Source organism: Coccinella septempunctata, chromosome 4 (assembly GCF_907165205.1).
Source record: "Coccinella septempunctata chromosome 4, icCocSept1.1, whole genome shotgun sequence".
Classification (NCBI taxonomy): domain Eukaryota; kingdom Metazoa; phylum Arthropoda; class Insecta; order Coleoptera; family Coccinellidae; genus Coccinella; species Coccinella septempunctata.
In genome coordinates, this window is record NC_058192.1 from 5,825,078 (window position 1) to 5,842,162 (window position 17,085).

The 17,085-nt window shown below is 39.7% G+C and overlaps 1 protein-coding gene across 4 annotated transcripts in view; it reads right to left on the bottom strand.

Moving 5' to 3' along the window:
* Positions 1-17,085, bottom strand: part of LOC123312415 (fibronectin type-III domain-containing protein 3a) — a 51,701-nt gene that overhangs the window by 7,254 nt on the left and 27,362 nt on the right. For all 4 annotated transcript variants that reach the window (XM_044896823.1, XM_044896824.1, XM_044896825.1 and 1 more), the window contains one exon: positions 10,695-11,144. In XM_044896823.1, the coding sequence (XP_044752758.1) occupies positions 10,695-11,144 (450 nt within the window). The remainder of the gene's footprint in view (positions 1-10,694; positions 11,145-17,085) is intronic.

Genomic DNA, 17,085 nt, shown 5'->3' on the forward strand with positions numbered 1-17,085 from the left:
AATCGACTTCCCATAACAAAATTGGATTTTTTTTTTAATAAAGGAAGTTTATTATTGGCATCTACTGTTGTATTTCGTATAATCTCATTCTCGTCTCCCCAATAGTGATTCAATTAAAGGTATATACTTTTCTATAATACACTGCGCACATTCTGAAAATCTCAATTTTAATGAAAGTTAACTCTACATTGACTTTATAACTTATTTTTTATGTTCTCTCGGGAAGGTTTTGAACGAAACAAGACACATTAAATGGGAGAAAAATTCAGGAATTCACCGAATTTTATGTGAAAGAATAGAAATGAACAATTTTCAAAATACTAAGTCATAAAGAGTAGCTGGATGATTTTCTGAACTTCTCAGCCTTCTATTGAGGTTGTCCCAAACCTGCTCAATCAGATTGAGATCTGGACTTCTTGCTGGCCATTCCATTCGAGAGACTTCAACCTTTTCAAGGTACTACTGAACGATGCGCGCACGATGGGGTCTGGCATTATCGTCCATAAAAATGAAATTTTCACCAATGTATGGGGCGAATGGCACTACATGCTCTTCAAGAATGTTCCTTATATACTTATCAGCATTCATAGGTCCATTATCAACGACCACTAGGCAGTCAAAGTTATTCCACCCCATACCATAATCGATCCTCCCCCGAAACCAGTAGTATTCAGGAAATTGCACTGAGCATATCTTTCATGTAGACGTCTGTATACAAGGGAACGTCGATCACAATGGTAGAGGCAGAATCTAGACTCACCTGTGAAGAGAACTCTTTCCCAAACGGCCTCTTTCCCAATGCTCTCTCGCAAAATCCAAACGCGCCCTTCGATGGGCTGGGGTAAGAGCTGGGCCTCTTGCCGCGACACGAGGCCTTAAATCATATTCTCTGAGGCGATTTCTTATTGTCTGAGTGCTACCTCATGAGTTTGCTCAAGCTGAATTTGAAGGAGGCGAGCGATTGCAAACTGTTTTCTCAACGAAGAAACTCGCAAGTAACGTTCAGTGTACCCTGTCCTGGTCTTCGGACATTCATACCTGTCTCCCTGAATCGCTGCAACATTCTTGACACACTTTTATGAGAAACTCCAAACCTTTCTGCAACTCTTGTGTATGTCCACCCTTCTTCTCGCAAAACTACCGCTTGGGCACATTCTTCTTGGGTCAAATTGCGTGTTTCGCGTTGCATAGCGATCGAGTGTAGAAAATCAAACGAAAGAAAAACTATTGATCACTAGAATTGATCGAGAACAACTGATTTTAGAATGGAGCCAATACATTCAAAATCTGATATCATCTTTCTTTAATTCTGCTGGGAAAAAACATCTGTATTGAAGAAAACCGTTGAAAGTGGATAACATATGCATGCATAATTCTGATAAAAATAATTATCATTGAGAACACCTTTAGTTGTAGAATAAATTTGAGATTTCCATAATGTGCGTTAATTTTTTTGCGCAGTATATTTGCAATGGTACAGAAATTCTAGAGTAGGAAGGTATTTTGTGAATTTTCATCGCTCAACCTCAATTTTATGGGAAGGCATTATGTTGATTATCTTATCTTTTATAATTAATAATGTATAACTGCTTTTTTTCTTCAAATTCCCCGATTCCATCATGGTCCGATCAGTCTCGCCCAAGTATGTATGAAAAATGCGAGTTATTTTCGCTATCTATTCGATCCCCGGGAGATATAAACCGGCGAAGGCCGGAATCATGGGACGCCTTGGATTACCCGAAAAATTCTTAGAAGTGTGTAAAAGCCTTCATACCAACAACACCGCTAGAATACAGCATAATGGCTCTACAACCGACCATTTCTTAACCAACTCTGTGGAATCTTTACTGTTCAATATTTTCGCCATTGCTGTCTAGATAATTGCTGACATGAGTATGCCTGTAAGAGGTGTTGGAAAAAGATTCAGATGGAGGATGGAGGCCTATTTAACCTGAAGCGCCTCAGAGCAAAAACCCGTTCAAAGTTTATCACGGAACTTCAATATGCAGACGACTGCGCACTTATGGCTAGCAGCCCAGAGGATCTACAGATAATGCAGAACACCTATAAACATATATACGAAGCTTTAGGCCTTAGACTCAATATCGACAGAACCAAAATCCTGGTAAGTCCGCCAGAAAGCCTCTAAACACATATCAGCTTGGAGAATGAAACTCTAGAACAGGTCGAGCAGTTCGAATACTTGGGAAGCTTCATAAATACTAGGGCTAAAATAGACACGGAAATACACAACCCTATCAATTCGGCATCACGGGCATTCTGGAAGCTAAAGGTCCGAGTGTTTCAAAATCACGACCTCAATCTGTAGACCAAGACAGCTGCTTACAAAGCTCTCCCAACGCTTCTTTACGGAAGCGAAAGCTGGAAGCCCTAAAGGCGACATATTAAACAGCTTGAACAAACGCAACAACGTCATCTAAGACAGATAATGCACATCAGATGGTTCCACAAAGTTTCGAATGCAGAAGTCTTGCAATGCGCGAGTTGTACAACAACTGAGACTCAAGTAACGAGGGCCCGACTCAGATGGAGCGGCCACATTCTGAGGATGCAAGACACAAGACTCCCCAAAATAGCTCTGTATGGCGAATTGACGGAGGGAGCCCGAAAACCAGGAGGCCAGTATAAGCGGTTTAGGGATAATAATAATAATAACTCTTTATTTAGTGAAAAACACTAGTTACAACAGAAAAAAAAGAAATAAAATTAATTCAAATCAGAAATGCTCCCGTATGTGTGCAATCAGTAACTTCCTGAAAGACCTATAATTAATTGAATCTCTAATCGCATGAGGTAGCTCATTGTAACAGACTAGGCCCCTCACCAAAGTGGATCCTGTCATCGAAGTAGTAAGTATCCACAAAAAAATTGTCTCTGGACCTTGTATCGTGATGATGAATATGTGAAACATATGTTATTTTCTCTGATAAATAATTTGGTTGCATGTTGAGTTTTATCTTATGAATCAAATCCAAGGTTCTGAAGAGGATCCTCTGCCTAACACTCATCAAATTGAGGGCCTCCAACATCAGTCTGATTGGGGTCCTCCTGCCACATTTTAAAACTATTCTCATGCCCCTATTTACAATTCTTTGCATTTTATCTAAATAATTGGATGACAAATTGAAGAATACTACATCAATCCCTAAAATCAGTTAATGCCAATCATAGCTGGGAACAACTAGCGTTGGACAGGTCACAATGGAAGTCTTTGGTGCACTGTTATAATGGAGACTCGAGAAGGATACAGCGTCGGCCAGATCTGGTTGGTGACTATCCAAGCCCTGAGTGTGGAAGGATCTGCAGGTCACGGTCCCAAGAGGGTACACAGTCGCAATTAGCCCTAAGAAATTACAAGTCTGTTTGCACCTTTTGTTTTTTTCTTTGTCTTTTTGTAGATTCATTTCCGGTAACGGGATACAGCAATGAATGAATGACTGCACAAGATCGGCTCTAGAATCTTGTATCATCGGCAGCCTGACATTGATCTTCAGTTGAACTCATAGGGGGCATTACCAAGTGTGCACTATCGTTAGGCTCCTGTACAAGCGTCCTTCAAACGGAAATACTAGCAATCGAAAGATGCCTAGATGTAAATCTAAAAAGAAACTATCAGAAGTGTGATATAGCTATTCATACAGATAGTCAAGCTGCCGTAAAGGCACTGAGCTCCTAAGTCATTGATTCAAAGCTGATTTGGGAGTGCCGGAATAAACTCAATGATGTAGGCAAGAAGAATAAGGTCTCTTTAATCTGGGTTCCCGGTCACTCGGGAATCGTAGGAAACGAGAAGGCCAATACACTTGCCAGAGAGAGCGCACAAACGCCACTCACTGGCCCAGAACCCTTCTGTGGTATAGGAAAATGCACCTACAAGAAGGAGTTTATGGAGAAGGAGAAAGCCGAAAGGGAAAAACTCTGGCGGAATCTCCCAGGAATGGATCACTCCAAAAAGTTCTTCCGGAACTTTGAAACTGCTAGATCCAAAAAATATCTGGATCTCAGTAAGAACCAACTACACCTACTCACTGGCTTTCTCACGGGACATTGTCGCCTAAAAAAGCATCTGTTGAGAATGGGTTTGTCGGACACTGACGAGTGTAGATTCTGTGGGGAGGAGGAGGAAACTCCCATTCACCTGGTTACGGAATGCTTTGCCATTGCAAGCCAAAGGAGAGAGTGCTTTGGACGAGAAACTTGTAGGAGTGGGGAATTATCCTCGTTGAAGCCATCCCAGATATTGGATTTCATCAGATCTCTGGATCTGGAAGGCGAGCTGTAAAGGGCGCGATGAAAACAGCTCTGTTAGGGGGCACAATAGACCTTAAGGTCGCAGTGAACTGTAACCCCTTCTCACTATACTATACTATACTAAAGGGGGCATTATATCTCTGTTTATTTTGCACAAACAGAGAACGATTCCGAAAGTTTTTCTTTAGGCTCGAAGTCAGCCTCATCAAAGATCAACTCTACACGATAACTACAACAACTGTAGAAGGGAACCACGGACGCACAGGCGTCAATTATCCTGAATGTTAATCGAGTTCAACGACTGCCAGGTGAAAGAAGCGATGAAGTCATCAACGATTTTTCAAATGCCGACGATTTTTTCGCAACCGAAAGAAATTTCGACATCGTCAGCAGCATCGCGGCTGGATCCTGGTGAAAGGACTGCAGATCGGTGCGAAACCCAGACGTCCCCGTCTTCGCGTTGTTGTTGTTGTTGTTACAGATGCAAGGTGAAAGTAGGATGTTGTCCGGTACGCGGGCCAGATCCGAATGCACCTGAGCGTGCCTCGATCGTCCGCTCGAAATGCGGAAAAAAGAAAGCCGGCGTTATTATTCGAATACAATCGCGAAAAATCTCGGCGATCGGAAGATTCGCTTTCCTGTACGGCGTAATTGATCGGCGATTTCGAAAGGGATAGGACGCGATCCAACGGAAACTAGAATTATGCAAACGCGAAGACTTCCACTGGATTCCGTTCTTCCCAAATCGCGATGGTTTATGCGAAACCATAAAAAAAATTCAAGGATTGGTAGAAGAAGGATTAAGAGGAAAGAATGTAGCTCCATCCAAGGTTATTGACTCCTAAGAGGGGTCTGCACCGTTTTAGTGGTCATTTCAAAAAGAGAAAATGAATATCTCACGTCAAAAACCACTAATTTATATGGGGTTTTCATTATAATTCAATTCAATCAGTTCGTCATCTCGGAAAGTCAGAAATTTCTTTATTCGTCAAACAAAAACAAAAATAAAAAAAATTTCTCATTGAAGAACCAAGTATTCATTAATGTCATTAACTTTCCGAGGTAAAATTATCTCTTCTATGAATTTCCACATGAAAAAATTCATCGAAAAGTCTCGCCATTGGCTACAATTCGTATCCTAGTGAAATTGAAAAAAACGTTCGTTAAGTGCTGCCATCTTTTAGACGAAAGTGGAAACTATTGTAATATGTATTCGTAACTTATCGTTCAAGTGTTCTGGTAGTATTTCCCCCTTTACGCCTTATAAGGATGGCGAAAAAGTCCCGTGGTATAAACTCCTCTTAAAAAAATACTAGTTTTGAAAGCAGTTTTCTTCTTTGTTGGGGTATTGTTGCTTCGGACTTAAAAAATAATTCGTTCGAAGGGGCTTAATGTAGCATTATCATGTACCGATAACTTTTTCTAACAAGGTGATTCATAAAAAGATTTTACATTTAGCCAAGAACGATTTTTTCGAATCACCTGGTCCTTTGTTTCTTCAAATCTTTTTTAGCAGAAGGATAATTGGACCCATTGGTAAAGTTTTGTTGAACACTTCATTGGGACAACTTACCACAAGTACAATTTTACTGATCGTCACAGTAATCTCTGTCTACTCCTTCGACTATTGTCGTAAAAAAGATCGTTCGGAAAAACATTGATCATGCGTCGATGATCGACCCTTGCTGTGAACACACAATTGATCAAGTTTCGGTTGATCGCGATTGCAGTGAAACTCGACAACTTCGAAGAAACACAGTGGTACCGACCGAGACTACCAGAGTTCACGGAACTCTAAATCAAATATTCCAGATCAATAAATAAACCATCAATAATTGTTTGCACAGAGAGAGCGGACTGACGATATTCGCAGTTTCGCCAGTCTAAATCGAATCACAGTGTATCAGTAACGTGCATTAACGAAATAAATATCTATCGGAGATTTGACGTTGAGAGGTTGTAAATTGAAGATCGTTTCGGGCGCAACGAAATCGAAAAGGCGATAGGGAAGAAGGGAAATGCCTCTTTCCTATACTCTTTCGATACCGTTGATTATTGGAATTGTTAGGTTAGGTTAGGTTAGGTTAGGTTAGGTTGTAAATTGAAGATCGTTTCGGGCGCAACGAAATCGAAAAGGCGATAGGGAAGAAGGGAAATGCCTCTTTCCTATACTCTTTCGATACCGTTGATTATTGGTATTGTTAGGTGTAAGACGTTATATCGTAAGTTTCTTGCCGAATGAGCGGAAACAGTTTGATCTCCTATTTCCTATCCATTAAATTGTAGAACTGGTTACATATACTCCATTCACATTTATTTTAGCAGTCGGTTGGCCATGAAATAATACGTCAGACAGTAGCGAACATATTCAATGTAAGAGAATTTATATTATGTTTCATCTGAATCTAAACGATTTATATTTCAGCTAAATATTTCCACAATCAGAAAGATTGTGAATGAAGAGGATGACAATTTCCTTCTATTGGGAGACCCAAAAAAGTGGTGGCATTTGATAATTTTATGTTTGAGTGAATTGATGCGAAAAGTTTACTACAGGATTTTCGATGAATGTCATCGTAGAATAAGTGCCCTAAAATTGATTTTTCTAATTTTCATTTGACTTGTCCTATACATTGTAAATGTCTTAAGGTACAAATAAATACCTAATTATTATTATTATATCGATGTATTGAGATGAACAGCCACAAATACGCGCCAGTTGTCCTGTTAATTGTTAATTCATGTGAAATTTTTGTTCAAAAGTTCATCTCGACTTGAAACTTCCTTTAATTCCTTGCACTTATATTGATGCAAGATGATTTTTGTTGAAGAATTTGACATTCTTGTAATTATCTGTTAATTCCTTCGGGAGATACCCATTCCCAACCACTGCATCATATGCATTTCATCTTCGGGTTGATATTTTTGAAATCTACAACTGATGTAACGTATTCAAACTTTAGCCAAAAAAGATAACAAACATTAATTCTCCTCAAGCTAGTGCATATTATAATATTATACTGATCTCTTGAATTTTCCATGCAAATAACTGGATTTGGTATGCCTTCAATCAGTTTGTATAAACTTCAACTATGTTCGTCATATATTTTCCGAAGAGATTCGACATTGTGATGAAATACGTAATAACAGAAACTTTTACGTAGAACGGACAACATAGCGTTGATTTAAAACCCAAAAATGTTTTGACAAGCTTCATAACCTCACATTTTCGTAGTATTTATTTATTCGTGTCAGAAGCATCATATATAATAAGTATTGTAACATAATAAGCATAGTCATATAATAAGTACAGTAATAAAGTATAGTAGGGCTAAACATTTTTTGCCCAGAATCGGGCGACGTCAATTGCGTTCGGCTTCGCTGCCACAAGGTCCTCTATGGTACATCTAGCAGGGCACAGTGGGCAAGTGTACATATGTTGCGTGGTTTGCAGTTCTCCACAATCGCACAGTCTGGAGTCCACAGGGTAGCCCCACTTATTTAGGGTATCTCTCGATCTCGCCGTGTCCGTCCGCAGTCTGTTTAGCGCCTTCCAGATCTCCCAGTTTTCACTGCCTCCCGGTGCCAGTTCTTCACTCGGCTTCATCCAATGTTGGTTTGAGGTCTTCCCCCAAAGGTCTACTCTGGTTTTAGGTTCCTCGTGATCTTCTGTCGATCTCAGGAAGCTTCGCCTTGATTTTAGTCGCTGAGGGGCCGGTTGGACACTGTGTAGGGGGTGGCGTTCAGATTCTGCTGCTTTGAATCGTTCTTTGAGTGCAGCTGCTTCCCTACGGATGGCAGGGGGAGCGATGCCAGCTAGGTGGTGGATCTTGTTCAGGTTCGTAGTATACAGAGTGTAATGTGTCAAATTTCCATGGCCAACCGAGTGCTAAAATAAAAGTGAATGGAGTACCTATACATGTAACAGAACTTCGTAAAGTAAGGCCAGTTTCAGACGTAGGCACCACACAGTACGAAGACAGTGCTGTATGAAGGTCTGGACGACGTTCCATAGGGTTTTCAGGCCACCGGCAACGACCACATTGTTAGAGAACTTCTGTTGCATGTCTGTACCTAGCTTAAGATACTCGCAGAGACATAAGACTTAACATAGTTCAGGCGAAGCTTGGAATGAACAAATAAGCGAGTCCACCTTTAGGCGCTCACTTCTTATTCCTCAGGATACGACTGTGCAGAGTGAACCTCCATCGTGTATGAACAAAAAGATTCTTTGTGCGGATTCTCGCCCAGCCTTGGCGGCTGCGATTTCTGGAAATTTCACAATCGAACTCTCCGATAGGAACAGACTTCGCGTATTCGATCAAAACTAGCTTTTCCGAGATCCGTTTGACGTAGCCGACGGGAGAGACAAATCTCGAAATTAACGCCGAAGGATTCCGGGTATCGTGCGCATTCCGAGAAAACGAATTAATTATGTAGAATGTAGGCGCGCAGACTTGTTTACGATTTACGTGAGCGTACACGATCCGATAGGGGAGACTGATGAATAAGGTTGAAAATTGTTTGTATATAACGGAGAGAAAATTGTGGAATTTTATTAGATTTCCTCATTAAATGTATACGTTCGTTAGCATACTGCAGACAGGTCGAAAAATGAACGAATCTAGCTCTTATGGAATGGAAAGGATCCAGAAGCTATTTTGCTACACATGCTGATACTAGAGAAGGGTAAAACTTTATTTTACTTCCTCGAGCTTTTTGGTGTTCGATTGGCAAATAACAAAATATGATTTTGTTTGAATGCACAAGCTATGGGAGTGGGTATATCAATCAATCTTCGTCGAAATAAGTTTGTGACACATTCTTGTGATTTGAGACCCTGTGATTTTCTTTATGGGCAGTTGAAAGTATGTATTTCCAATTTGAAAACAGCTGCCACAAGTCAATTTTATTGGGAGAACAAGTAAGTTCCGTTTTTTTTATGGTAAAGAATGCTTTTTATTCTCTCATTTCCCAGGGTGACTGAGAAGGGTCGTAGATTGGCTCATATGATTTGAGCATTTGCGACTTCTTTCTCTCGAATTAGTCAGTGAAATGTCCCGGGTCGATATAGCTAAATGAATAATTTTTTGTTTGGACTTCGGTGGTGGAGCGCGGGTAAACGCAAGTAGCAAACGAAATTTTATTCTAAATCCGATTTTTTTTTAATTTTTCGAACTATATCGACCCGGGTCAATATTATGACTGATTCGAGGTCGCAGATTACGAATATGCAATTAGATTTTTCCTAGGATCAGTATTTTAGGAAATAAATCATTTTAAGTGGAAAATTTCGAAAAAATTTGTCAACTTTGAAGAGTTGTAGCGGTCAGAAAAGAGGCACTGCACATATGCTGATTTTTTGTGTGTTAGATTGGTTTTTTACGAATAAAAAAAAATAACTTTCATCCACCTACCGCGAACAGTTTAGATTTTATGATTTTTTCCGCGAAGGTCCAAAATTTCGAATTTTCCATCGGCCATAACTTGAAAACTAATCTTTTCAGCAAAATTCTGTTTGCATATTCGTGATCTAGGCCCTCGATTAAATAAACAGTCAAATTTTGGTGGAAATCGGGGAGATCGAAAAATTTTCAAATTTTCCATGCATATGTATGGAAAAATTTGGATTTTTCGAAAAATATTTTTGGTCCCCGATCAAAACCAAATTTATACTGTCGACTAATTCGAGGACGTAGATGACAAATATGCAAACAGATATTTTTTTAAAAATTTATTTTTCAAGTTATGGCCGATGAAAAATTTGCAAATTTGGATCTTCGCGGAAAAAATCATAAAATCTAAACTGCTCGCGGTAGATAAATGAAAATTAGAATTTTCTATTTGCAAAGGATCCATCTATCGTCAAAAAAATCAACATATGTCTACTTCCCTTTTTCTGGCTGCTACAGCTCCTCAAAGTTGACCGATTTTTTCGAAATTTCCCACTAAAAGTGATTTATTTCCTAATATACCGACCCTACAAAAAATCTAATTGCATATTCGTAATCTACGACTTCGAATTAGTCAACGAAATGCCCCGGGTCGATATATTTTGCACTATTTAACGAAACGGGGCCGCACTACCGCGCGGTTGCCGCCCCTTCTGACGGCCGACCGCGTGCGGTCCAAGCGCTGCATCCCTGAATGTCATAAAACGTTTTTTCCTCGAGTGACATCTACCCGAAATGCCTGATTCGTAAGATACGTCAGACGGTTGATTCTGCCATCGTCGATTTGTTTAAACATCCCCGTTTGGTAAACATCAAAACTATCAATCTTTCCCCATGGGGTTTCAGTACCGAGATTGTAACCTGGGCGCGACACTAGGTTTCTTTCGCGCCCGGTTAAACCAGTTGACCTTCTGGCGCATTCGCCATTTCGCAATTCGCTTTACACCTTTTTTTTTCAAATCAACTCACCAGCGGCGCTTCAATTGACGACAATATCTCCGTAATCAACCTAACGGCATCCTCGTCGTCCTGGACGCTGCTCTCCTCGCCGTCCTCCGACGTCTCGACGCTGTTACCGCCCGCCTTCTTCTCCGCAGAATTGTTGCAGAGCAGCAGATTGTTCTGGCCGATATAACCGTCGTTACCCGCCATCGGCTGGTTGGGCGGCTCGCCCTTTATCTGCTTGTCGTACAGTTTCTTCTTCAGCTTGTAGTGCTGCCTCTGGGCGCGCTCGTCCTTGTAGTAGGTCTGATTGTGGGGCGGCGGGGGCGAGCTGTGGCCCATCAGCTGGGGGCTGGGGGCGCCGGACTGAAGGCTCGGCGGGGGGATCTGGGTGTGGTGCAGAGGATTCCCGTAGTTCGGATGAGGCGGAATGGTTTGGTAGTGTCTTTGGTTGGAACTGCCGTTCGTGTCGTTCGCCTGAAAATCGAAGAAACGTTCTTGTTAGCCTAGATTTTAAAATTCCCCTCTGTTCAGAGGTATCTTCGACATAGGGGTGCAAATAGTGACAGATCAACATCGATGTATAATAAGAACATAGATGTTTATATGGTATAAATGATGACAACTCAATGGACGAGTTCAGGAACGTTTTCCAACCTTGTAAATAATAGAAAAAGCTCTTTCAATGTAAACGTATTTGTGCCTTCGGGTTGCTTTAATCATTTCACAATCCTTGGAATGTCTCCGGCTCTCAAATACAGGCGTTTTTTCGTGTTTCGTTCATTATATTTATGGTTTCATTCATAGACTGACAATGTATGCTTTATTAAACTATGGTTTCATCACAGAACACAAGGTGTTCTGTGATAGTCTAATAAAGCATACATTATCAGTCTATGAATGAAACCATAAATATAATGAACAAAACACGGAAAAAACGCCTGAATAATGTCAAAACTCACCATGAAAATAAATAAGAAAATAAGATAAGCCGGAGACATTCCAAGGATTGTGAAATGATGAAAGCAACCAAAAGGCACAAATATAATGAAAAAAAAAATATGTTTCCATTGAAAGAGTTTTTTCTATTATTAACAAGGTTGACAAACGTCCATTCTCAATGGACAAGTTCATTATATTTATGGTTCCGTCACAGAACGCCTCAACTATGCGTTCTGTGATATTGTCAAAGTTTCATATCACCTCTATGCATAGTCGCATACTTTGAGAAATTGCAGCTTGATTTACAATTTGTTTTCAATCGATAATTCAGTCGTGATCATTCAGAATATCATTCTCGCATTAAATTATGACCTTTATACATTCTATGATTCTCAATCCCTACTACTTCTTCAATATATTCAGAAATGAAAGTGTTTCATTGATTTCGTTTCAGAAATCGAGGGACTGTCAAATCGTTGATAGGACAATCGAAGTTTTATGAAACCCGCTGTGAGTTTATACAGGGTGAGTCTTTGACCATGATTTTTTTTTCAGAATTTCAATTTTTCCTAAGGTTTTATACTTCTAGGGTAGAGATTGGATGCATGGTGAAAAACATTACTGTCACAAGCTTTATTTCGAGTAATTGTAAGATTGGATAAACTCCCACGATTGAATCTTTCCTGATTATGAATTCGAAGGATATGTTTGGGTTATTGGGAGGAACAAAAAGAATTATAAGACTGATGTTTACCAGAAAATCTTTCGAACTATGAAATACATAGATTTCTAAGAAATATAATGGAATATCCATTGTTTGTATCCATTGAAGATAACATAATGATTTCGTTTTGATAATTCTTTTCGGTTTTTGTGACGATGATAATTCATTTTTGAATTTTTGAGTTTGAGTTTTCTCCAACAGCACTGATATAAAAAAATTACATCGAAAAGTTTTTCTTTGACCCCAAGATATCCCCAAGAACTGTAGGTAACTTCCTCCTAGAAATAAGTAGGTGAATTCCTATTCATATAAACATTTCCAGCACTTTAAAGTCGATCCGATGTGTATTACTCATAACACAATAATTTGTACGAAAATTCGAAATACTATCAACCAAACGTGCTATATCGCCAAAAAATTCATGCCTTCCTTAGAGTCCATTAGATTAGAGTAATTCCTAGATCTAATAACCATAACAAAGACGATACATATGATTCACAAATTAACAAAATGTAAATTTTTAGTTTCCTCGGTCAACGTTACTCTTCACTTGACTCATCGGAATTTCCAGTTCCAACATCTGTATTCGTCAGTACTCTGTCAGATCTGCTGCATTTGCAAATACCTATTGCAGCCAACTTCAATCGATCAATTAATTAAATTGATGATTACATGGGCCTTTTACGAAACTTGAATTTGTGAATTATCGACTTTTGGTCCCCGATATAAAAACTGACCGATTCACAGAGAAAATTTATGAAGGGAATTTAATGCTACACCAACAAAAGCTTCAGAAACTGTCAGTGTACTTCATCAAGAGCCACACGATCCAATACACCGTTTGTATTGGAACATGCACGAATGCAAACAACAGTAAAACAACTTCGGAGTCAGTTCTCCGAAGAAACGATCTACTTTCCAACCTCCAATCAGCCAGCCCTGTTACAGGTCACCGTCCAAGTGCTCTCTAGCTACGAGCCTAACCCCCAGTTCCAGCTATAGGAAAGGTGCTGCTCACATTCCATACACGTTCACCGTCGTCGTCGTCCGGCCTAGGTCAGTGAAAGTGTTTTCTGCAGCGCAAAATTGCATAGGTATCGTTTTTCAACCTATGCCGTAATTCGTAGAATCGGTCCAACAGTTCCCCCGTCGGGTATCGATTCTGTTCCACGTAACGTGCTGGGGGCGGACGACTGCGATAACGGAAGTAGGGATGCCCAAAGCGATCGAGAAGTGTTCGTGTGCATTTCCATCGATTCTTGCTACCGGAGCATCGAACTGGAAGATTTTTCGGCAGACCTAATTAGAGCATCGCAGCAGGAGGCCTATGAGCTCAAAAACTATCTATAGATAGTTGCCCTCAAGACTACTCAAGAGCAAAAACATTATAGAGAAATGAACAAAATAAGGATTATACCTGGCGAGGTCTGCAGGCCTAAAAAAGGTTTCTTATGTTACTGTTACACCTTGAAATCAAGGTTTGATATAGAAAAGGTTATCAAGGAAATTTTAAGGAATGATTTGCCATGGCTGTCTATACAGGGTGACAATTTGACAATTTTGCCAGTCCAATTATGTCACGACAAGGGTGATTTCAGAGAAAATGCCGGAACAGGTCAATTTTTAAAGGGAGGGGGACATATTTTGAGCAGAATTGTAAGCCGAAATCTCCTCAACCGTAGGTGTAGGAGCTATCACCCCTAAATTCTCAATAGAGAGTAGAGGGTGAGCTATACCTCAATTGAAAGATCACTTGTCCCTCTACATAAATACAAAATTTTATTGATTCCTTGAAAGAGTTACAGGAGGTGACAATTTGGAAACTTGCCAGGCCAATTATGTCTTGACAAGGATGTCTTCAAAGAAAAAGCAGGAACAGGTCAATTTTTATTCGAAGGGGACATATTTCTAGCAGAATTGTAACCAAAATCTCCTCAATCTCAGGTGTAGGGGTTGTCACCCTTAAATTCTTAATAGGGAATAGAAGGTGAGCTCTACCTCAGTTGGAAGACAATATGTATGTCCATCTACATGAACACCACAGTTTGCAAAATATAGAGGGACATATTGTCTTCCAATTGAGGTTTAGCTCACCCTCTATTCCGTATGAACAATTTAGGGGTGATAGCCCCTACACCTAGGTTTGAGGAGATTTCGGCTTACAATTTTACTCAAAATATGTCCCCCTCCCTTTAAAAATTGACCCGTTTCGGCTTTTTCTTCGAAAACATCCTTGTCGAGACATAATTGGCCTGGCAAGTTTTCAAATTGTCACCTCCTGTAACTTTTTCAAGGAATCAATAAAAACTTGCAAACCATAATATACATGTAGAGGGACAAGTGATCTTTCAATTAAGATATAGCTCACCCCCTATTCCCTATTGAGAATTTAGTGGTGATAGCCCCTACACCTAGGGTTAAGGAGATTTCGGCTCACAATTCTGCTGAAAATATGTCCCCCTCCGAATAAAAATTGACCTGTTGAGGCATTTTCTCTGAAAACATCCTTGTTGCGACATAATTGACCTGGCAAGTTTTTGAATTGTCACCCTGTATTAAATATTACATACAGAGTACTCAAGATGTCTCTACTTTTCCAATGTCTGCCTAAACACTATTGGTGTGTCTAATTTGACATGTACAATAAAATTTTGGTCTGGAGTAGCAGCGAGTCTGAATATAGAAAAAACTTCATGATGGAGGATCTGGTGCTTAAGCTAGAAGCTTTTTTATCCATCTCCTTGGAATCACTGTCAATTCTGTTGTCTGTTGAAGTCTGGTGAAGGTGACCTAGGATTAAAGCCATATTTTCGCGATTAAGACGCGTGAAGCGTCTTTAAGCGGTGCTATTCGAGCGAATAAGTCATGACGTCAGTCTTTAAGACGCTTTAAGCGGAACCTGGCACAGATTACAGAGTAGAGTAGAGTGGAACCTGGCGGTCTGTGGAGAGCGCCTGTGTCATAGAGTCATCTTGTCTCTGGCCTGTGTCGTCTTAAGCACAGAACGTCTCAAGCGGAAAGAGGTAATATAAAGAAGAAGGGAGAATATGTTGTTTATATCGAATTTGATTTGAATTCCTACTAGGGAAGAGTGCTTTTATTGCCAATAATGCAGTTTCTGCATTATCATTTAGAATAAATAAATATTTTCCAAATAATAGCCAAAGAACAGAAATTGAAAAATTCACAATTCGATTCGCTGTCTAATGACAACGACAGATGATTCAACCATCAGCGATATTCTATTTTTGCGACAACAAAATTAATGACGTCACGCTTAAAGACGCTTTAAGACATCGATTAAGACGCTTAATCGCCAAAATATGGCTTAAAACAACAGTACTTTTCTCTAGGCACATTTTGAGAATCTTGTTTTTCGATAAAAACTCAATTAAATCACCAGCTAATGAATGTGCGCGAAAGTTCGAACAATTTGGCTCATACACTATTTTCATACGATTAATCATCAGGAATAATAAACCAGAAGAAATGGATCGGTGTTGGAAAGCCGACCAAGAAATAACTTCGACTGATTAGATATCGTAATCCTATTTGCCATATGGCTACTAGCTATATGCCACCAGAAAAACAACCGAATGAATAATAAATCACGAGGAATCCACTAATTGCTCGGAACTTTCCCTAATGACGCACTCAAAAGGCCTTCGAGAGCGGGAATGCTAATTTATTCAGAGCGGGCTATAAAACCTCCAAAACTGACGTTTTTATTCCACCTTCAATACGTCAGAATCAGCAACGACTTATGGGACTGTCAACGTTTTGTTTGTTCAAGGGATATCCTATATCGTCGAGACTCATTAGTAAACCGTGTAATGGTTGCCTCAAGCAGATTAATGTTGAGATAGGGCTATTATACGTATGCGTAAAACCATTTATATTATCTCATCAAAACCTTATAAAAACTCAACGACACAAATAAAAATTTAAATTCGATTAAATCAAACAAGGTTATCTTTCTCTCTTATACGACTATAATATACAGGGCGAGTCTGGGATTTTTACAGCCTTTTCGTACAGGATAGGTTCATTTTTCATATTACTGAGAAGCGTACAATTGCATAGAGTACAAACGCTCTAGAATATATTCCAAAACCCATTTCTATACACTATAGGACAGCTGGTTCTTGCTATATATTCTTAGGTGCTTGAACCTACAGAAATGTGAAAAATGGACTTATATAATATAGTATGTTTATTATCTGTTGTTTTGAATGGCCGCCTTGAAACCCCTATTTAAAAACCTTCGAATGCAATTCGTCACATCAGTATTCATAGAACTGAGAACCGTTTTTATGTGACGTTTTTCCGATTTCATGTCTCGTGCTTTGCATATAGCGTGGGTGATCTATATCGCATAAAGCAACATGGTGAGTATACGACATACTCTGGGCGTACGGTTTCTTGTTCTTTTTGCGTTGTTCAAGACGACTGATATCGAAGGAGATACGTCGTTAAACTGCATGCACGATTTCTCCAAAGTTCGTCTTCCTGGAGTGAAACTGGATACATTACTCCAGTCGGGGGGCTTAAATCACTTCTTGAATCATCTCTGGTGAAATTCATTCATTCGTAGAGCTTCGAAAATCGCTTTCTAGCTCATATTAAGCCAGAAACATTCAAAAGATCAAGAAAACCTCCCGGATATTCAACTCCGATTGATGATATGGAGATTCTCTGAAATGCAATAATATTTCGATGTACGCGTAGTTAGGACGAGTATCAACTTTTGAA